The sequence below is a fragment of the Silurus aristotelis genome (genome assembly GCF_946808225.1).
Source record: "Silurus aristotelis genome assembly, chromosome: 24".
NCBI classification, from domain to species: Eukaryota; Metazoa; Chordata; class Actinopteri; order Siluriformes; family Siluridae; genus Silurus; species Silurus aristotelis.
In genome coordinates this window covers 7,781,620-7,803,494 of record NC_139597.1, presented here as the reverse complement: position 1 = coordinate 7,803,494, position 21,875 = coordinate 7,781,620, and the positions used below count along the sequence as shown (strand labels likewise).

General features: G+C 40.7%; 3 protein-coding genes across 6 annotated transcripts in view; 1 reads left to right on the top strand and 2 right to left on the bottom strand.

The window, feature by feature from the left end:
- hmga2 (high mobility group AT-hook 2) overlaps positions 1-4,244 on the top strand; it is a 164,265-nt gene extending 160,021 nt beyond the window's left edge. Inside the window, exon 5 of the mRNA XM_083528178.1 lies at positions 3,900-4,244. Within this exon, the coding sequence (XP_083384304.1) occupies positions 3,900-4,031 (132 nt within the window). The 3' untranslated portion in view covers positions 4,032-4,244. The remainder of the gene's footprint in view (positions 1-3,899) is intronic.
- lmo3 (LIM domain only 3) overlaps positions 1-8,139 on the bottom strand; it is a 38,079-nt gene extending 29,940 nt beyond the window's left edge. The window contains exons 1-2 of one of the 4 annotated variants that reach the window (XM_083528175.1): positions 7,417-8,139; positions 1,462-1,675 (exon numbers count right to left, since the gene is read on the bottom strand). In XM_083528175.1, the coding sequence (XP_083384301.1) occupies positions 1,462-1,667 (206 nt within the window). In that variant the 5' untranslated portion in view covers positions 1,668-1,675; positions 7,417-8,139. Of the gene's footprint in view, positions 1-1,461; positions 1,676-3,578; positions 4,104-4,257; positions 5,144-7,416 lie in introns of those variants that run through there. The other 3 variants (XM_083528174.1, XM_083528176.1, XM_083528173.1) reach the window with 3 other exon arrangements.
- The window catches only part of tmem178bb (transmembrane protein 178Bb), a 485,881-nt gene that overhangs the window by 125,641 nt on the left and 338,365 nt on the right, over positions 1-21,875 (bottom strand). The window lies entirely within an intron of this gene.

The following is a 21,875-nucleotide window of genomic DNA, read 5'->3' as shown; positions in this document are numbered from 1 at the left end:
TTGTCATGAACGGAGATGCGCTTTAGGAGGATGCACCAAATGAGGCTTACTGTAGGAAAGTAATCTGAGCATAGCCTCAGCCCTCTGGCCGCATATCCATCTCATCTCCCCAAAAGTCTGTTCGTCTGTGTCATGCCTAATGGAGACTCTCATCCCTTCTGCAAAAATTAAATGAACTGTGCCTTCGCAAAGTACCAAACAGCTGTAGTGGCTCATACAGTGTTCAAAAACAGACCTGCATTCCTGAAGCGGCATGGGAAGCTTAAAAATGGCACATGCCTCTTAAAAAAGACACATTATGAGCAACTAGAGACGAGTCATGCAAGTCTGTCTTTTTACCTGCACTCGGACAATGGTGAGAGGAAGTCTTAAAAAGGAGCAAACACTATCTGTAACCAGAAAGAACACAAAGGGGTGGCATTTCCTGCTAGTAATCATCATAAATATTACTGTCAATAAAATGTAATGTCCCAAATCTCAAACAAATCTACAAGTGGGAATTTGTACAATTGTTTTTCACAACGTGTCGTTCCAGCTTTTGTTTAGAATACTTTTCACATTTTCCTGGTGTTTCCTTTGGAACATAGTCAGTTCATTTTCGGGGGGATTTTATGAACACTTGCCGTATTTAGATCAACGTAAACGGCTTAAACATTCTAAAAGGTTAATTACATTCCCGGATAGTTGCATTGGAACCGAAAATCGGGCCAGCGTCAGTGCGGTTGCTAGACCACCTCCATGTGCATACAGCTAAGCCAAACTATAATGAAAAGTGTGCAAACAAATGAAAGCATGTCAGTCTTGAGTGGTACAATGGTGTGAAAAGCACAGTAGTGCTCGCTAGACTGGACACTCAGCCTTCTTTTCGTGAGAGGAAAATGAGCAGGATCTGGGGTGGTCTTAAATTCAATGCTCCAGTCTCTGTGGTCCCGCACACTAATTGGATCCAACAAGTGAATTCCTTCCGAACCCGAAGGAGAAACGCTAGCGGTTTATTGGCTCATAAAGATCAGTCTTTTTCGATTAAGAAAACGGCATATGTAAAGGCACGGGAGAATACTCAGAATCTCAATGTGGATAGTAAACAAGGCTTTTAGACATTTGCTTTAATGCTGTGTTTAGAAGAAGGACCAAGAAGGCTGCTTTTGTAACGTGGTCAATGCAGCCATGAGGAACAGTGTGGCTTTGAGATGGATTTCAGACATTAATCAAGTAAAAACTTCAAGTAGCACTATACACGATAAAGAAATTTGTCCAAGGTAGACCTTAATTTCTGTATTGTTCAGGTTATGTATATTATGTCTTTGATAAGACTATATCTAGATCTAAACTCAGGGAGAAATAAATGTTTCTATTTGCCCTATAACTCATTTTTAAGACACTTACAATAAAATTCGGTAGCCCAGTGGATGCTACTTTTATCAGTTTGCTAGTTGTTTTGAGCTTGCTGGAAGGTCTTACCGGAGGTAGTCCCGCCGGCACAGGATAAGGTTGGCCTTGGTATACAGTGTGGAGCCCACCTCTCCGAGGCGGCAGTCACAGCATGCACACTTTAGGCAGTCCTCGTGCCAGTATTTGTCCAAGGCCTTCAGCAGGTAGCGGTCCTTGATCTTCCGGTTGCAGCCGGCACAGCCCTTTGGCTTGGTGTCCGGCTGGACGGAAAGCATTTGTATACCTGCAGAGAAAAATAAGACCAGACCAAAGAATTCAAGAACAAGATAATGGCTGATACAGCAGTAGTTCACAGGAACAATAAAATATGAGACGGTAAAACTTTTTAAAACCAGGACTACCAAAAGGTTCAGAAAGGGCTAACCACGCTACTACTGATGACATGAGGAAATTTGGTATGCGAACACTCGTCTAATTCAACAACAAAAAAACATCCAACAACAGCTGCACAATTCTTCCCATCTCTTGCTCGCTTTTCTCCTTTCTTTCTCTTTCTTTCTTCTCTCTCTCCATAGGAGGGGCCAGGAAAAGCTTTGCCCCCAGTGCAGCCATTGTGTAACCCCCATTTAGGCTGTGAAAGGCCTTTGTTGAGTAGAGAGGCTACAATGCAAGCTCATGCAGACGGCCTGTAATTAGTATTCTCCTTCCATACAGCCAAGAGTGAGCTCTACCCGGCGCCTGCACTCCTGGTTCCCCTTTTGTCCTGTCCTAATAGTTTTTGTCCTCCATTAGAAGCGTGCCTGTTGTGTTGACACAGGGGCGATCTGACTCACCCCTCTCTGCACTCACCTCGTATATCTCGCTAACCTTACAGTAAACATGCATGGAGGAGAGGAGCGTTGTTGGGTGTTAGTAAACTTTATAAGAACAAGCCTTTTTTTGGTTTGGCAAGTTGGAGTTCTGGAAGAAAGTGTGTTTAGACAGAAAAAGTTCCATGCGGATTTCTGTAGTGTAGATTCCTAAAATATTACAAATTAAAAACGGTCTTCGACTACTAGGACAATCCTGGCTGCTCTTTTGAGATCTTTGTAAAGTTTGAGCATTGGAGAAAATCTATTGAGTACAGAGGAAGAGCGTGAAGAGCAAGTGTTCTGAAGAGCAGCATCTAATTTCTTGTAGTTAATTTGTTATTTAAATGCAAAAAAAAAAAAAAAACAGTGGGATTTAAAGAGTAGATAAGAGTGAAGGAAGAGGTGGATGGACAGGGATGACGTTTCTGCTAATAGCCCCTTATTTTGCTGCTCTACATTTAAACTGTTGACCTTCTGCTATCTGGCCGAATGGGACGGTGTGAGGCGCGCGCGCGCCGATTATCACCTCCGTTTCCCGATCCGCTGCGCTCCACCCTTATCCCTTCACACCCCGGTCATTAGCAATTAAAAGCAAAGTTCACACATTCGCCTTCACGCCAGAGGGGTCCGCAACCCAGATTGCATTAAATGCACGTAAACCTTCTTCCACACGTATTCAAGATCGACACTGAACTAAAGGAACGGGTTCCTCCTGTTCTGTTTGCGGTCGCAAAAAACGAAAGCTCGGTTTTGCACGCAGACAATTCAAAACATCATCCTACAGAAAGATTTTATCCTTTTTTTTTTTTTTGCACGGAATCGTAAATGAATCGCGTTGCCACTGCTCTTGCAATCAAACGCCAGCGTGGTACCGGGTGCTTTGGCCAGAGAGCGCGAGCGCGGAACAGCTGCGCGAGCCGCCGCTGCTGTGACATTTCACCCGCTTATCGGTTTAATTACTGTTGCCATGGCAGCCAAGCGCTCGGGAAAAAGGCCAATAAAATCGGCGGGTGATTATTATAGGGAGCCCAATTTTCGAGCCACGAATAAAAAAACGGAAGCAACTCGGAGACCGTGTAACACACACGCGCGCGCCCGCGCAAAATCACAACACGCGGCGCCGCCGCAACAACAGTAACATAATATATACATTGAAGACAAAAAATATCCCCCAAAAAAACCCGATATGTGCATCCATGTAAACTCGATCGCGATTCAAATAATGATCGGAATTCGAGCCTAATCAGATTCTCTCTCTCTCTCTCTCTCTCTCTCTCTCTCTCTCTCTCTCTCACACACACACACACACACACACACACACACTAACAATCTTACCGAAACTTTTATCCCTTTTCTGCATTTGTCGACCCGCTCCGGCGCCTGAAAAAAAAAACACCACCATGCGACAAGAGGGCTTCCCCTTCTCTCCCCTTCTCCGTGAAGTGAGCAGCTGGATGGGGGGCGGCTCGCTTTTGTTACAGCGAACAATCCTGTTTCGCCTCGCGAGAAAAAAAGGGGGGGAAAGGAAACGTGAAAACGGCGAACAAAAGCACGCAGGGGGTTGAAGGGAGAGAGAAAAAAAAACAGGGGCTCGAGCTCCAGCGCCGTCCGTCAAAGCTCGACTATGAAATTAAAGCGAACTAACAGCAGCAGCAGGATCAGGAGGAGGAGGAGGAGGAGAAGAAACAGCAGCAGTGGTGGAGGCGAGAGAACAGAATGACAGTGGACGACAAAGGCGCGCGCTCATCACTTCACCCCTCCGCGTGCCGTCATCCCTACATCGTATAGCGCGGCTCGGGGGGTGCGCGCGCAGGAACTACTACTACTACTACTACTACTACTACTACTACTACTACTACAACACAACCATGAACGCCTCGCGCTCCTGGAATGCACGGCTTTCTACAAAAACGACATGCTCGACTCTCTATTTTCTTTCAAGAGCATTTCGACAGATGCCCAAATCATCACACAAAACACAAGTAGGACAGTCACCAAAAAGAAAAAAACTCACCCGAGCTCAGTTTCCAATCTGCATTTAAGTGTTTATGCAGTGTGGATGCTCGTGCATCTTAATGTATCCGAGTTCTGATTATATACACACACATATTTAGTGCACTATGTTCCAATTTGATGGTTCAGAGTTTTAAAAGCCATGCATGCATGCGTGTGTGTGTGTGTGTGTGTGTGTGTGTGTGTGTGTGTGTGTGTGTGTGTGTGTTAAATATCAACACTTTATAGACTGCGCGAGCGCAAAAGAAGAGTTATAAAACTCAACAACCAGGCACTCACCTTTTTGTCCAACTTATACAGAAAAGTGAACCTCAGTAGCTACACGGGATACACACTCCCACTCTAAAATCCTCCAAAAATAATAAAAAAAAAGAAAAGAAAAATCAATAAAAGTTCACGAAAGAGACCTCGAGTCGCAGATCACCGGTTTATCTTCCGTTCGGAAAGAACGAGGTCCGCGTGGATGTTGGGCGCGCGCGCGCACGCGACAATATATAAAGCTACAGGTGTTTTCGCCTGAGCGATCACGGATTAATAAACACACCAAGAGGGAAAAAAAAGAAGACGCAGCAGCAGCAAAAGCACGGGAGCACGCGCGCAACAGCGAATGAGAGAATAAGAATAGTGAATCCCGGTTTTTATGAGCTCGCGAAGCCAATCCCTCACCGGTTAGACGACGAGACGAGGAAAAAACAGGTCGTTAGCTTAATAAGAGACAGCCGGAGTGACGGCGCGCGCTCCCCTGAGAAACTTTGCGGTCTCTTCACGGAGTGGCGCGCGTGCACGCGGGCTCCGCTCTTTTATTATTATTTTTTTTTTTGCAGACTCTTTTCTATGTTGCGTGCGTGTAGTTTGCATGCGTTTGCGCTTGCAAACACACACACACACACACACACACACACACACACACACACACACACACACAAGACTCTTTTGAGTCAATATGATTTCGCACACGTACGTTCATTAGTTGCTGCAGGACCGCCCAGGTACCAGGACATTCTTGTTTTGCTCTTGTTTTCTGTGCTAATCTAATTATAGGGGTTTCTCATAGTGCTTATCAGCCCTAATCATACAAACATCCACGTTGAGACTTTCAGCATTTTGTGCATGTAGAACCTGGGAACTGAAACTGTCAAACACTGGCCTTGGCTGTACATTACACCATGTACTCTTAGAAATAAGGTTATCGAATTTACTTTTCCTTGTTGTTTGGGGTGGGAGTACTACTTATATACTGTCTTATGTGTCTTTTACTTGGAAATGTTGTTCTAATGTGGCTTTATTTATCATTTCAAGCTTTCATGGTGGTCCTTATGCTTCAATTATTTTTAAATGTACACTATGTTTGCATTTTTAGGCGAACGATTTATACAAAAGGTATTAACAGTGTGCTGTTGATGGGACGGAGAAAGGTACCATTCTTTCTGAGGGTCTGGGGGTACTGTTGAAAAGCAACGTTTTGTTGTAACTATGCAAAACATTCTTGCATCTCAGTGCATCAGTGAGAAAGAGTGTATCAGGAAACCACACATACCTAACCACTTAAACTAGACTAAAGCATTTCAGCTCCACCTACACTGGCCTTGGAGGTCAGATTGTGAACGTGTGTAGTGTAGCCGTTTGCATAATAGCATTGCAGCAAATGTTAGGGTCAGTGTCTTTATACTCATTTCTCACTTCTAGAATATACACTACTGCAGTAATTACAGTTTTTTCCCATCATGTGGAGAGCCTGTGTTGTTGTGTAAAGGCCCTATAGCTCTCCTCCGGTCCCCTGTGCAAAGTAACTCTACTTATTCCTCAGCCATTGGTTACACCTGCACACCCTAATTAACGCCTATTGATGCCCAGGTTGCCAAGGAGAATGATGCATAAGGTCTCCTGCCCCCTCCCTTTATAGTGTACACACACACACACACACACACACACACACACACGCACACATACAATTAGCCCTTTTTTTTTTTTTTGCTGTTGACAATGGGCTAAAACTTTTCTCATTCTCAGTGTGAAATCCCTCAATAAGAGAGCAGGGAGAAATGCGAAAAGAAAAGAAGTGGGAGAGCTGGTGTCAGACTCGGTGTATTCGATTGTTAGCATTGCGGCCTCTTGCCAATCACTGTGCCTAAAATGCAGCGGTAATGAGATGGGTCATAAAAATGCTCCTCACCACCATTATGACTGATGAGATGCATTAAAGCTGACAGGGTATATGACCTGCCAGTAATTAGGTTTTTGTCATGGATTGAATTATTTCAGAGCAGAGCTATCTGCGTAATCATGCCATTTGTGTGTAAAGGAGAAAAAGAGAGTGGGGGGGAGAGCTGTGGGGGGCTCCAAACTCTTCTTCCCTTTTTTTCCAACAATCCCCCCCCCCACCCCCCCTGCCTTCACTTTATATAGCGTGTTATCACGGCAATTACTCAACAAAGATATGTGAATTATTGGGAGTGATGAGTTAGAGAGAGTGTTTGTTAGATCGGGCAGAAAATCAGTGCATTAAATGAAGAAAACACCAGTTTTCCCAGCCTGAAATGACGCTCTCTCTCTCTCTCTCTCTCTCTCTCTCTCTCTCTCTCTCTCTCGCTCTCTCTCTCTCTCTCTCTCTCTCTTCCCCCGTACAACACCGAATACACAGCCGGTAGGAGGATGTTATCACTCCATCCAAACCCTCGACAACACTCCATGCTAAAGGACGCAAAGTGTGAGGATCCCTGCTGAAAGCAAATGCCACAAATTTTTTTTTCTTTTTTGTTTTTCTCGGAAGAGTGAGCAGAGGCATTTCCGGAGTAAGCAGAAAATGTTTCGGAACACAAGCCTCCTTTCAGTCGCATGCATTTCCACGGAATCCCCCGATCCTGAAAGCTTCGCGCTGCATCGAACACGAGACGCAGTTGCGCACTTGCATCGTTTTGCACGTCTAGGAAATATATATATATTAAAAATCACACGAGTAGCATTTCAACATCTTTCAACACTATTCCCCCATTTTGCATCCAGAGAGATACATATACAGTATATATATATATATATATATATATATATATATATATATATATATATATATATATATATATATATATATATATATATATAAGCACATTATACACATATATACACAGTGCGTCCGCGCGCCCTTTAGAAAAGCGTACCGTACCGAGGGAAAGTTGCCGCGTGCGTGTGACGATCAAACTCCTTCACCCCCCGGCTCGCTCTATGGATCGCCCTGGATCTCAAAGCCCCCCTTCGTCCTCCTCCATGCGAGAAAAGGTTCGTATCTTCCGTTGGCAGCAACGCAAGGCAAGGCAAGGCAATACCGACCTGAGCGCTTCCTTTCTCTCCCTTCTTTCTTCCCTCGCTCCCTCCCCTCCTCTCCTATTTAAGCACCTCCAGCAGGTCCCCAGTTAGCAGCGCTCTCCGGCTCATCCAAGGAGCTGACAAGCCCGGTTAGGGAGAGGCAGCGCATGTTGCTCTAATGGACCTCATTAAGCTCTACTTACAGATGTTCTCTTAACATAATTGATCTGCAGCGAGTTGAGAGGACGGCGGCCTATTCCCCAGCCCCCAATTATGGCCCGGTAATTAGATCCCCAACCTCCAGCTCTCCGTATTCACCCTTCTAACATTCCGAAATATCAAAGTATCTCTTTCTCTCAAAGCAAACCCTCCTGCCTTCCTCCCCCACTCATCATCACCACCACCACCACCACCACCACCACCACTACCTCCTCCTCACCTCCATGTATCCTCCCTCCCTCCTCCTCCTCCTCCTCCCTTCGCCTCCCCTCCCAAAGACTCCATTCCTCTGACAGTATTGACAGTCAGATCTGCTAACCTTTGTAGTGAAGCCAAACTTAGTAGTGCTCTCACTCCAATTGACAGAGCTTAGTCTTCTTTTTCTCCCTGTCTCCCGCCATCTCTCGTTTATATTTTTTTTCCTTCTCTCCCACTCTCTTTTTCTCTTTCGCTCCCTCGCTTTCTCCCCGTCTGAAAAACCCTGGGAAAGCGCAAAGCATGATGCGTGAGATGTAGGCCTTCAAAAAAAGGCAGAAGGGGATAAAAGGAGGCCAAGAGGAAGGAGAGCAAAAAAAAAAAATAGCAGAGAGAGAGAGTTTTACTTTTGATTAAAGGTGGTAATGATAACTTCTGTCAGGGGAGGGTCTTTTTTTGTAATGTCATTTCATCTTTTAATGATTCCTCTGATGGCAACTTTGAGGGTGGATGCAAAAAGAGAGGCGGGTGGTGTGAACTGTGTGAAGTGATGGCGGAGCGTTTAAAATGCCAATCAGAGCCTCTCGCATTACCCGTCTAATTAGCAGCATGCTAAAACCTGAAGCACTTAAGGGAATTGCAATGTTACACTTTTTTCACTTAAAAGGCGAGACGGCTTCGTCACATAGAAGCACTGCAGATGCACTTGATGCCAATCATAACTAGGCAGGTTTTTTTTTTTTTTTTCTGGAGCACAGGTTTGTGCACTTTTGCATTTTGCATTGCATTTCAAATCTGACACACACACAACATATCTGACTGCAAGCAGTCAACATTTAAAAAACAGCAAACCCTACATCTTAACATCTGTTTGGAGAATGTAAAAACGGTGAGACTGAAGAACAGCAACACAAATTGATTTTAATTACATCCAAGTTTAAAGCATTCAACATTTACACAGTAAAATGGACCTATTAAAGGAATACTCCTGTATTCATAGCACATCACATACGTGTACGTATTATGGACCAGAATTTGATTCAGGTTTCCGGAAAGACATTTAGGATGGAAGCCTAAGGGTGATTGCTGAATTTCATTAATAAACATAAATAAAATATTAACTGTAGGATGAAAAAACTTCAAAACTACAGATATTACACATTCACAAAAGCACATACGATGTGAGAGTCACGAGAGAAAATCTTACCAATGCTGCTGGAACATTAGGAAATACAGAAAAAACTATTCCCATGACTTTCCCAAGACACCAGGCATGGCTTGATTTCTTTAAGATAACAGTGTTGAGATTTGAGAGTGTTTGTCCTGTTGTTTTTTTGTTGTTGTTGTTTTTTTTTGCTATAGCTAATCATGTTAACATGGTTTCTTTTGAATATTTAGAATTGATGTAAAACCTTTTTTTTCCTTCTCTGAAAAATAGACCTATCTCAGTTTCATTCACAAGTAAGAAATAAAATGTGAGCAGGCACGCTATTATAAGAAATTACGGTGGTCAAATAGGCAACCTAGAGTGGTGTAATGCTGCCTAACATGAAGCACAATTCCAATTGTACTTCAACAAGTAAAGCTGTCGCATCACTAATCAGACTAATCTGATTATGTAAATAAATAAATAAATCAGAGCTAATGCCTTTAGCTAGCATGTGATTGGACAAACTTAAAAAAAAGGCACTTATACAGAAGGCACACTTCATGTTTAGAAAACTGGAGTCATTATTTGACTGGCTCCGCTACATATTTCTTTAAGTGCTAATCACCAAATGACCACTGCTGTAGATATTTTTTTATGTAGTATTTGTTAAATTGAAGCTTAAAAGTGCCAATGCAGAAAGAGAGCAGTGAAAAGTGTGAGGTGCATGCATGCTATTCCACTTGCCAAGAGACTCAGGGTGTTAGTATCCAGGTGTGATGCCATGTGTTGTTTTATTGTGTTGATTTATATCCCTCTCTTGCTGACTGAGGCCCTCTGCTGAGGCTCACTGGCATTAAAAAACCCCCCACAGGAGCCTGGCCCATTTTCCAATCATAACATATGTTGTACTTATTAATATCTGCAAACGAAGGCTTCCGCAAATGAACTTTACCCCTAACACACACGCTACACACACACTATTTGCTCTTCCTGGCTTTTCTCTCCTCACAGGAAACACATTGGTACAAGAGTGACTTTGCTCTAATGACCAGCCTCTCCTCTCCTCAGAGGGCCATTTGATAATTGCTTCAGGTAGGTGACCCTCAAGTAGGGGCAAGGGATGCGTATCTTTTAATGCCATCCTTCTCTCACGATTAGGTTCTCTCTCTCTCTCTATCTCTCTCTCTCTCCACCCCACTGACCAAATTTAGCTTTTGGCAGAAAGGCGACTACTGTGAGTTACTAAGACTGTCTTTGACAAAGTCTAAAGGATCACCTTTAGTAATGGGCCTAAAGGGAGCCCTTTGGATTTAAAGAATATCCAGAGACAGAGAAAATTGGGTCCTGCTGTTACACTAGGAGGAATTGATGGAGGTTACTTAATTCAATTGGCAATTTATTTGTTCAGAACATGTAAAGGTTAGTTCACTTGTGAAGAAATCTTAATAGAATAAGGAAGTAAAGAAATGGGCGTTTGAATATTCCCTTGACAAGTGGGCAAACAAACCAGGAAAGGGAAAAGTTTCAAGAAAACTTGCATGGTATCAAAAAAAGATGGTCACAATGTTCCATAGACTATACAAAACTAAATATATTGTCAATATCGCATTAAGCATCACTTTCATTGTAATATAACCTTGCAATATTTCACATGTTTACATAAGACTATCTAAACTTATTAACCTGCACTGTTAATATAAAATACCAACCAGGAACATATGTGTCCCATATGCTGTTTAAATTGACACAAGCATAAAATATGTGTCTTTAAAAAGTACGATTACCCACTCTGAGACTGATTAGGTTCAACGCATCACTTCTGCTTCTATCAGTGACCTACATAAGGGATTTGACTCAGCAGTGAACAAACCCTTGTTAAATTATGCTAGCATTAAGACTATGTCTCTGAACAGTATAGGCTAATCATAGCTTCTGTAATTTTGCTCTTGTTCATGATCAGTAAGGATTTTTGGTAGCCTTGTCAACTGAAAATCTTTAATTCTTAGTAAATCATTATCTCGACCTCAGAGAAGGTCAGGCTAAAAGAACAGCAAGATTGCAAAGGTATAAAAACAAGCAGTCAGCACTCTCCTTCAAACATTCTCAGCTCATGTATGATGCTTGTTTAGAAACCTGCTGTAATTTGAAATGGTCACTTGATATGAAACCCACAACTAACCCTGCTATAAGATTTATCGTCTAGCTTCGAAGCGAACATGTGCACCGTTTATGTGCTCACTACCTCAGCATTAAAATGATCAAGGACACTGTATGTAACTCTCACGTCCCTGCTTTTTGCCCAGATGATGCACTAAGCCCAGATGTTGCGTTGTGTGGTGCATGCACTGGCAATCCATTACCTGTTCTCCTGTGAGCATTGGAGCAGTTCTTCTAATGTTATGATTTTGACCTCTCTGTAAGGGAGCTGATTAACACCTCTCTCCAAGCAGTGGGACACTACGGCATGGATATGGAGTGGCCTTTTGCTAATTTAGCTTATAACTGCTCTACACACCAAGAAACCATAGGTTGGAGGTTGCAGGTTTTGAAATCACAATGGCTAACTGGACGATCCAAATACAATTCATCTTCCATATTTACCCCACCATAAAAAATATTATCTTGGAACACCTCTAAATGGGCATGTGGTTGTGAATGTTACAGCTAGGTGGGACTAATGGAAATAGCACATCTTTCTTGTTCATGTTTCCTTTGCTCCAGAATACAGATGATTCTTGAGATTCTTACCTTACAAAAGGAAACATTTAGATTAATAATCTTTCTTCTGGTCACTCTCTAGCACCACAAGTATTTTCAGATTGTATTTAGGCAGCCCTTTATCCCCTGATGGCTACTGGCATCAGGATACTGCTGTATTTGGATGACTAAGTCCTCTGTGGCTCCACCAAGAAGCAGGCCATCTGGAACACATCCACACTCCTCACTTTCATTATTGTGCTTGGATTTAGAGTGAATTCAGAGAACAGCTTCCTTACACCAAAACAGGTCACACAGTTCATCGGAATGAGAATCCTAGCCACTCCATTACCTCAGGCTGCTATTTGCAATATCGTTGTCTGTAGAGAATGCTAGGGCTTGATGGTAGCCGCATCAATGATCTCCATGAATTTCTGCTAGGACTGTGGGCAGAGGTGGGTGATCATCCTGTGAGTGGACCCCAAAAAACACAGACACAAATGTGTCCTTGTCTCTGTGATAGAAGCCCAAAGATTAGAGCTATAATCACCTCAGAGTCCTGCTTTACAGGCTGAAGGGCAGGGTGGTGTTACAGGCATACAGAAGGCATATTGTCTGTTTCTTGCCAGGTTCTCAGTGGTTGCCACATGCTATTCCATTCATACCAAATTATAGCTCTATATGAATTATTTGAATGGTTTGAGGTTGATTTTGTGTGCACTTGTTGGGAGTGTCTACCCCAGAGAAGGTAGCCTAGATTAAAAAGAAGTTCATGATCGTTAATTCAACACATAGCTGAGTGTAGCTCTTCCTGAATGAGCTGGACAGCCTGCTGGTGTATGTCCTGCCCTTTACCTATAGATGAGCTGGAATCCAGGCTCCTACTGAGACCTTGATCATGCTCCAGATTCTACAAGGTTAACAAGGGCTCCCAAAGGTTCAAGTGTAGTGATCATCTCTGAGAACCTTTCAGTACAGTGCTATGCCGGCTCCCGTTCCTCATGACATGGTTGGTATTTGTTATTTAGGTGTTTCATACCACCAATAGCAAGGGTGGAAATATTTTCTTTAATTAACCTTGAATAATCACCAGGGTTTCTTGTCATTCAGAACATGCACTGGCTCAGCGATTTCTGTGTGATGATGGTACTTATTGCATGACCTTGTCAGAAAATGTCAGAATGTGCACAGGTGAAATGTAGGTGTTTCACATGATTCAAAAAACCACAGTAACAGAATTATTTTATAATTTTAGTCTTAGAAATGTTTAAAACTCAGAGATTTGTAGTATTAGCGAGTCAAAGACTGATCCAGTGAAATTTTAAACAACTGAAACATCTAACAAATTGACATGAAGCTCTCCGTTGAAAGGTTTTAGAGCTTACTGTTACTCATATGTCTCCAATAAATCATCCATCACAATAGACCTATCGTGCAATCATAATAGACCTATCATGAAGTTATCCTTTGGATATGATGCAACACACACACACGCACACACACACACACACACAGAAAGAGAGAGAGAGAGAGAGAGAGAGAGAGAGAGAGAGAGAGAGAAAGAGAGAGAGAGAGGGAGGGATGTTTAAAACCATCAAGAAGATGAACCTTGAATATGATCACTTCCAGTCTTTAATGATAACCTTAAGCAATGCAATGTGATACTGGCAACTGCTACAAAATATCAATCGATTCTATCCAGCATGCTTTCCTTGAGTAGTTCGGCTGAAATTACTTGTGCACTCAGAACTGAGCATTTCGAACACACTGCTGTATACCTAACTCCATGGCAATCAATCAGCCTTAATCCAAAACCAATTTACTTCGCCTGAAGAGGAAAATATCTTTTAATCTCTCACAGACAATCCCTGATTGCAGTGCGGAGCATCAGTTGACAGTAAAATTGAACTGTGCTTGCAGTAGAACCCACTGCTTATGTGCCACATAAAAGGTCCTTGATCTAAGACTAAATAGCCATACGCTGTAAATACAATGACATTTCCGAAAGGCCAATTTTACAATTCAACCATAAATCTTGCTCATTTTGGCAGTAATGTTTTGCTTTTATATTTGTAACTCAATCATTTGTTTTAAATCCTGTTATGTATATAAATACAGGGTAGCGAACATGCCAAAAATATTTGCTGTAAAATGAGAGGTTTTGGAAATGTCATATCTGCAGTGTATTTTCTCTTTTGATGACTATCTATTTCATGTACGAAGCCATATCTTGCAAGGTGCATTTCTTTCCACCTCAGTGCTCATCTGAATACCAATCAATAATCATTTGCGAATTCAGACAGAACTGTCAGTGCAAAATGAGCAGCCATCCAGTAAATTCCCTGTCAAAATCCACATCCAATTAGCGAAACATTTTGTGTACAACATATGATAGGAAAGAGAAGCCTTCTATTTTACCCTGCTTGCTTCGTAACAGCCCAAAATACCCAAATAAAAATTTCTGGGTATTGCTTTCAACTAGTATCAAGTTCACCATAAAAAACTGGAATCTGAAGTCAGTGTCTATAATATGCCTGGCAGTACAAAAAGGCCCAGAGAAGATTTATTGGCATTTATTTGGCTCAATAAAATGCTAGCTCCAAACTTGTTGAAAAAACCTTTTGTAAAACCAGCACAAGTTATTATGAATGTCACAATAAAGTAACCATGCACAAGGATCCTCGCTCTGAATCCAAGTTTTAACAAAAGTCTTTGCCTGCTACCATTCATGCACTTGATGGAAACCCACTGGGAAAAGAAAGTGTAATGCAATCACCATCCTGCTAATCATGTGCACATGGCTTCCACATAGTGAATACATTCACTGCCTCATTACTATGTCCCCTCACAATCACATAGTACTGGGCATCACCTGGCTTTCTGTTCACATTCACTTTATCTCCTAGAATTGATGGCATGGCAAACAAAATGTAAGTACCTGCATGTCCTTGCCTTGTAGAGCAACCTAAGTAAAAAAACTCTGAAATAGATAAGAAGCTTCAGATCCCTGCCCCTTACTCAGAAGACTTAACCAGTTTTTTTTTGCAAAGTTTAAACCTCTGCGTTATCCTAACATTATCTTTGGCTTGTCCCATAAAATGCCTCAAAGCAACATCACTTCTATATAGTCTGATTTAGCCATTTTCACTATCTGAATCTTGTGCAGTTTGTGCAAATACATCTGCAATTCCACTTAACCACCAGTTGCAGGTTTCCTCTTTTTGGACAAAAAAGGATGACCTTGAAATGATTATGGGAACCTAAAAGCCTTTACTCCATTGCCATTAGTGACACCCGCACCACAATAAGTATTATATGTGATACCTATATCTTGACAAAACTCAGTGTGTGTAATCTCAGCCAGATAGGGCAATGGCTCTGAGCACAATGAGTTTCTAGTTATGTCCTTCGGATTGGCCATTGCCCTCTCTGTGAGTGCATTGCTTTGAAAGCTTTTATCAAAGTTTACTTGACAACATCCTCATATGATTCTCCTGAGAACACTACAACACCCAACATCAATAACTGGTCCTTATACACCTCCTAGAGAGTGACCTCTATGTTAAACTATATGTGAGTTTAACAAACCTACGAGTTGTAAAATTGCCACTTAAATGACTGCTGGTGTTTCTGGTGTGTTCAAAGCAGGTTTAAATTTTGTTGGCGAATAATCCAAGGTTTCAGTTACGTGAACACCCATCTCACTTAACTGATCAAGTGCAATTCTTCTAAAATGTCTAAAACAGGACGACTCAGCAATTGGAGACTTTCCAAACGTTGTTATTGTCTGGCATGCAGACCCTTCGCTGCCATTCATAGTAGAGGAATAAGCATTGTACTGTAGAATTGTGCCAATTGGACTATGTCTATTGTCTTTAAATCGGTATAAATAACATGCTCTAACTGACATTTGTTCATAATTAAATACTTAGTTCACTGGAATACCAAATGCACCCCAGTTAAGTAATCAGGTCAAAAGGGGATGCAAACAAATGGGCAGTTTTCTGCAAATTTTCTGTAAAACACTGGACAATGAAACTGATGAAGTCAGAGAGCAGATCTGCTGTGTTTTTGCATTCACAGAGAATTGACTGGATGCATTTGTTGCATGGCATACCATTGGCAAGAATCAGGATTTACAATATATTGTCAGAACAGATCTTTAAACTTCTCCAAACAAAAAGAAAAGGGTAAGTCTGGGAGTCTCAGATATCACACTGCAATCTGAATCTTATTACAAACAAATTTAAACTTTTATCTACAATTTGGTGGCCTACAATAAAGCCAAATATAACTTATAGAAAGCAATCAGACTAGCCGAAAGAGACAACAGGGACAAGGTGGAGCCTAGTTAACAAGGTCAGACCTCAAATGCATACAGACTAGTCTGCCCTGAATATCAGATCTCAACGAGTGGAAAAATAGTGATGCATGTATGTAACATAACACGTATTGTGCTTATTTTGAGGTGCATAATACCCACCCAGCTTCATGACTAAATGTGAACAGCTGCACAATTCTGTCTGGCGCCAATTGTGACTAAATCCCATGCAAGGCACCAGGACACAATGGCATCCAAGGGCATGTCCTCCGCGAACGCATCAGCCAGTTAAGCCAAGTTCACACTACATGACTTTCAAACTCTGAGAACTATGGCCTCGCTCACACCGCACAACTTTAATCACTTGCATTGGTGGACATTATTTGAGTGCTCACTTGAAAGGCTCACATATTACACAATTTTATCCTGAAGAGATCTTTGCCAAAGCACCTAATCCCCCAATTTCTCTCACAAAATGAAATGGTATATCATGTGACTTTGTTATTTTGTATGGAAACAAGAAAAAGGACAAATAAGAAAAAAATGTCGCATATTGTTTTGCGAATGAGGGTTTTCTGTTCTACTGTGCACCATTAGAAATTATGGTATGTTTGTTTTTATTGTTGGTGTTCCTTACATCCTTATAGGCATGGCAAGTAATTTAATATAGAAGCATTATTATTGTGCTTACATTTTGCCCTTAACCTCCTACACATAAATGGATGATAAAGTAGGTTTAGGGATCTGCTGTGCATGAAAGCAGATGAATTTGATTTCCTCTTGGACTCCTTTTCGCCGTTTGTCAGCACTGTTTTAATTCAAGTTGCTACACTATACTAATCATCTCTGAGAATATTAAACAGGGTTGACAATATTGGAGACTCAGTGAACGCTTAGGAACTGAGAAAATCGAGTTGCTGAGCTATTCACACTATATGGCTGCAGAGTAGTTGCCATAAGACTGTGGCCTGAATAGAGGTGAATACCACCCCATGACTGTCAGCCATCCCTTTCAAGAGAAAACACCATCATTCCTGTTCACAAGACACCTGTCATCTCCTATATGAATTACTACCACCCTGTCAAGCAGACATCCACCATCATAAAGTGCTTTGTGCTGAAACTCAAAACCCATATCTGCACATCTGACCATGTGTATATTTCGCACAGGGAGAGAAGCAGTCTAAGGAATCTTCCAAATTCTTGTTTCAGACTTGTTTCTTATTTATTTATTTATTTATTTATTTATTTATTTATTTATTTATTTATTTATTTATTTATTTATTTAAATACAGTAACCAGATTCCTTAATGCATTTAATGAGAGGGAAGTCCCCCCAAGAATGCTGTGTCCTCTGCCAAACAATTATGATTAACTTTTAAACTCTCTAGTGCAGCAGTCCTCAACCTTTTTTGAATCACGGACCAGTTTCATAGTATAACATAGTATAGACAGTATATTTGGAATGGGGGTTTCCCGTGAAATATCGTGCATTATATATTACTATTATACAAATTATATTATTTAAATAATAATTAAATTATTACATTTATAGATGTTCCCTGAGTTACGATGGTTCGACTAACGATTTTTCGATCTTATGATGACGATATCGATACGACAAAATTGTAAAAATATAAAAAATTTCACGCAACAAGCACAGGCATCATCGATTTTGTACGATACGTTGGACGTGTAGATCGGATAAGCGTATCTCTTGCCCTGTGAGATACCCCACTCTCGCTAGAGGTCGATGGAGTAAAGATGTCTCAATGTGTATTTTTTCTGTTTCAAACGGTTTCAAACAGCAATCTTAGTGATAAAAGCATCTCTTCCAAGCACCCAAGTCTCCTGCTTGTAGTGAAAAAAAAAAGGAAAGCCATCAGTTTAGAGCAGAAAATTGAAATTATAAATCAGCATGAAGCAGGAAAGACTGTCACAGTCATAGTACCATCTTCGACTTACGATATTTTTGACTTACGACGGGGTCGTCATAACGTATCTCCATCGTAAGTAGAGGACTACCTGTGTAATAAAAATGTAACTCAACTCACCATAATGCAGCATCAGTGGGAGCTTAATTTATGGATGCATAGAAAAAAAACTGACAATTGCGAGAAATTGGCATAGGTGGATATTGGCATAGGAATGATAATAAAATAAATAAATAAATAAAAAAACGTGAAAGTCAATAAATGGGAATAAAATGAAACTTAATTAATTAATTAATTAATTTTATTTTACAGTTTTTATTTTTGCTTGGCACAAAATAATTTATGGCCCGTTACCGGTCCATGGCCTGGTGGTAGAGGACCCCAGATCCCTTGCTTGCTGGTATATACGTATCAGCAACATATTGGTCACAAGGTCTCGCCACTTATAAGGCTTGTATATCTTGTATTGTATGCTAATCATGTATGTCACGTACCACCTGTGTACCACCTGTACCCGTGGGGGGGGGGGGGGGAGTCGGGGGGAGTTTTGGAAATGTTATCATGTTTGGCCCATCATGATGTCAATGTCGGAATTCCTTGTATGGGTATTTCTCTCGGAAGAGTGCTTTATTTGGCTATAGCTAAGTTGTTGTCAGCATTGTCCAGGAGAAGAATGTATAATTCTAATATTCCTCTAATAATTGTGTTTTTTTTGGATGTGATGGAAGGAGAACCTTGTTAAGTACTTACCATATAGACACCTCCTGCTGTAGTCATTGTTGCTGCCTTTATTCTTGATTCAGACTCCCATTCTGGAGAAAATATGTATGGCTGGGTCTGATTGTTAGTTTTGGTTCATTTAAGACTATAAAGTTTTTGTTTCGTTTTTTTATATAACAATGTCACAGCTTGCAGACGGTCACTACACAAAAGAACTGCATACTCTCAATTCTTTAGCTCCACCCATGTCACTCTTTCAGGAGCTTAGCTGTTTTCAAAAAAGAAGTGTAAACTTGTATCTTTTTTTAATAAATCTGATAAAAATGTAAGACTCTTTTGAGTTATTAAGGATGCAATACTACTCTATAGGTACTCCAGATTAACCTGAGATTAGCCGAAACTGGATGTGTTATGTCCGCTTTAAATGATGCAGTGCAATCCTAATCATATGTTGCTTTATATATATTTTAAATTAAGGTTTTTATATAATGCTTTATATATATAATAATTTAAGGCTGTTGCTTGAAGAAAGTAAAAAGATTAATGACATTAAGTGTTCTTCTCCCATCTACGTCTTCTTGCTCTGCTGTGACTAGAGCAACCAACTCGCTGCCTCCTCTCTCATTAATACTATTAACCTTCAGCCTATTCTCATTCTCACTGTTTAATAATTGACTCATACATGCATGAATTGTGAGGTGCTTTACACAAAGGTACAGACATGACACCCTGGCTTCATTACAGTTAGGCTGGGAACGGAGTGACAAAAATGTGTGAACAGAGAGCTTGACTTTGACCATGAATAAAACGAAAGGGCTAAGGTTGACAAAAGTTGACAAAACATGCATTTAGGAGCACTTGGATCTCAGAAGGTCATGCTACATGAAGCAAATACATGAAGCACTTAGCAGTGAATGAACACTATTAGCCTTTATAATCACTGAAAATTGTAAAAAAACGACACAATCTCAGAAGCATAGGTTCATTAATGTTGAGGATGTCACGAAATAAAAGTGAAGAAAAGGGTTTATTCACTACCTTATTGAAAGCCGTCAAGGTAAGACCGCATTATGAGATTTTTAAAGCTGAAGTGTTTTTAAAAATTTACTTGCAGTTTCCTATGACAGCATCCTTGATAAGCTTTAAAAGCTCTTGCCAAGATGCTGGGCTGTGCTAACTGATTCAAATGGTACTGCTGCTTCCAAATAGATCCTTAGAGAGCAACATTCTATTATAAAAGAAGGGTCAGTGCTGAAGACAACTGCCAATTAGAGTCTACTGCACACAAGCTTGAGCAACTGTCATTTCCTAAACTGTTGTCCTAAGTTGTTGAAATCAATAACATTTGCGTAAAAAAATAAAAAAATAAAAAAATAAATAAATATATATAAAGGGGTCTATTGCATATATTCATACAGATCAGTGGCAGGCCGTGCATTTGGTACCTGGGCCTTCAGTGGGGACTTACCCGACTTAATCCACCTCTTAATACCACCACTGTCACGTCGTGATTATAGAAACCATCAATACTATACAAAAACGCAATATAACAACGCATGGTATTACTGTAAAGAGTATGAGTAAAAGGCATTTCACGTAAGGAGAGTGAATACCATTTTTACTAAAGCAAGAAACCCAGTTAAGACTCTAAACCTCTACACTACCACCACAACTGTGCCTCCTACATCATCTGGAGCAGTTCAGAATCAATATTTGTCTAATAACATGACAAAAACATAAAAATTGTAATAAAACACCATCTACTCACCAGAGATGCAGACTCATAATTTGCACCGCTCCTCAGAGGCTGTAATCCAGTGGTACTACTCATAGGCACTGGTCTGGAAGTGGTGAACAAACCATTTCCCAGGGTGAGACAAGCTAGCTAGCTTCAGGGTTGGCCGACCTCTCCTCACGGTGTCTAGCTTTTCTTGAAAATGTATTTTTAGGTATATCCAAGACCAAATCAATTTCTCTTCCTCTGTCAGCCATTGTTGCCATTAAAAAGGCTAACTCAGATGTATAAATGTGTGCAGATTGCTACAGATGTGTTTTGCTAGTCGAACTTGGTTGTAACGGTTTTGCTCTGACTAACCAATCAGAGGACAGAAAAATGCTGACGCTATTCTGGGCTAGCTGGCTCTGTGGGGCAAATTTGAAATCTGATTGGTTAAAGAAACAGACCCATTGCTGATATTCTCTAAGGTAAAAAGGCTAGCAGTACTGACTTTGAAGGCCCTGGGCAGATTAGATTGACATGGCAGCAAATAGAGGCTGAAATCTGATTGGAATAAAAACTTAAAAATAAATAAATACACGTACTGGAAGAGAAACGCTACGAAATGAAGAGAATAAACTGTTGGAAACAAATGAATAACATTTAATGGGATAAATATTAGAATTTATGTTAAAATTTTTAGTTTTAAAGGGCATATTTTCTTTGGTGTTTCTTAGCCCAATTTCATGTCTTCTTGTCTCTCTTATTTAATTGGCATCACTGGACACTGAAACTGAGCGCACTGATTAGTCTCATCAGTTACAGGTGTGCTTCTTACCGCTGACTCATCCACGTGCCTGCTACCACATATATATATATATATATATATATATATATATATATATATATATATATATATATATATATATATATATACTGTATAGTTTATACATAACGGTACTGTAAATTGCTTTGTTTTAGTAAATTACGTGTTATGTGTTAAATTATTAACAAATTACAGTATACTACCCTATACTGATCACCATTCTTTAAGACTCCTGGGTATTCTATGCCATGTCCCAACTTATGATATTTTCATTGATGGGGTCATAGGAACACATCTCAATGGTAAGTTGGGGACTAACAGTATGTATATTGTCTAAGGAAAAACATGTATGGGAGGCAAGGGCTAGCCTGATTGGTCTGATCCCACAGAAGAGCTATAAATGTAATAATGTTAATGCTGACTATGAATGATGTCAAAATACACAGCACATCACAGCTTCCTGCATTGGACTGTGTAGCAATAGAGTACTGAAAGAAACTGCTCTGGTCTGATGAATCATGTTTTCTTTTGTATCATGTG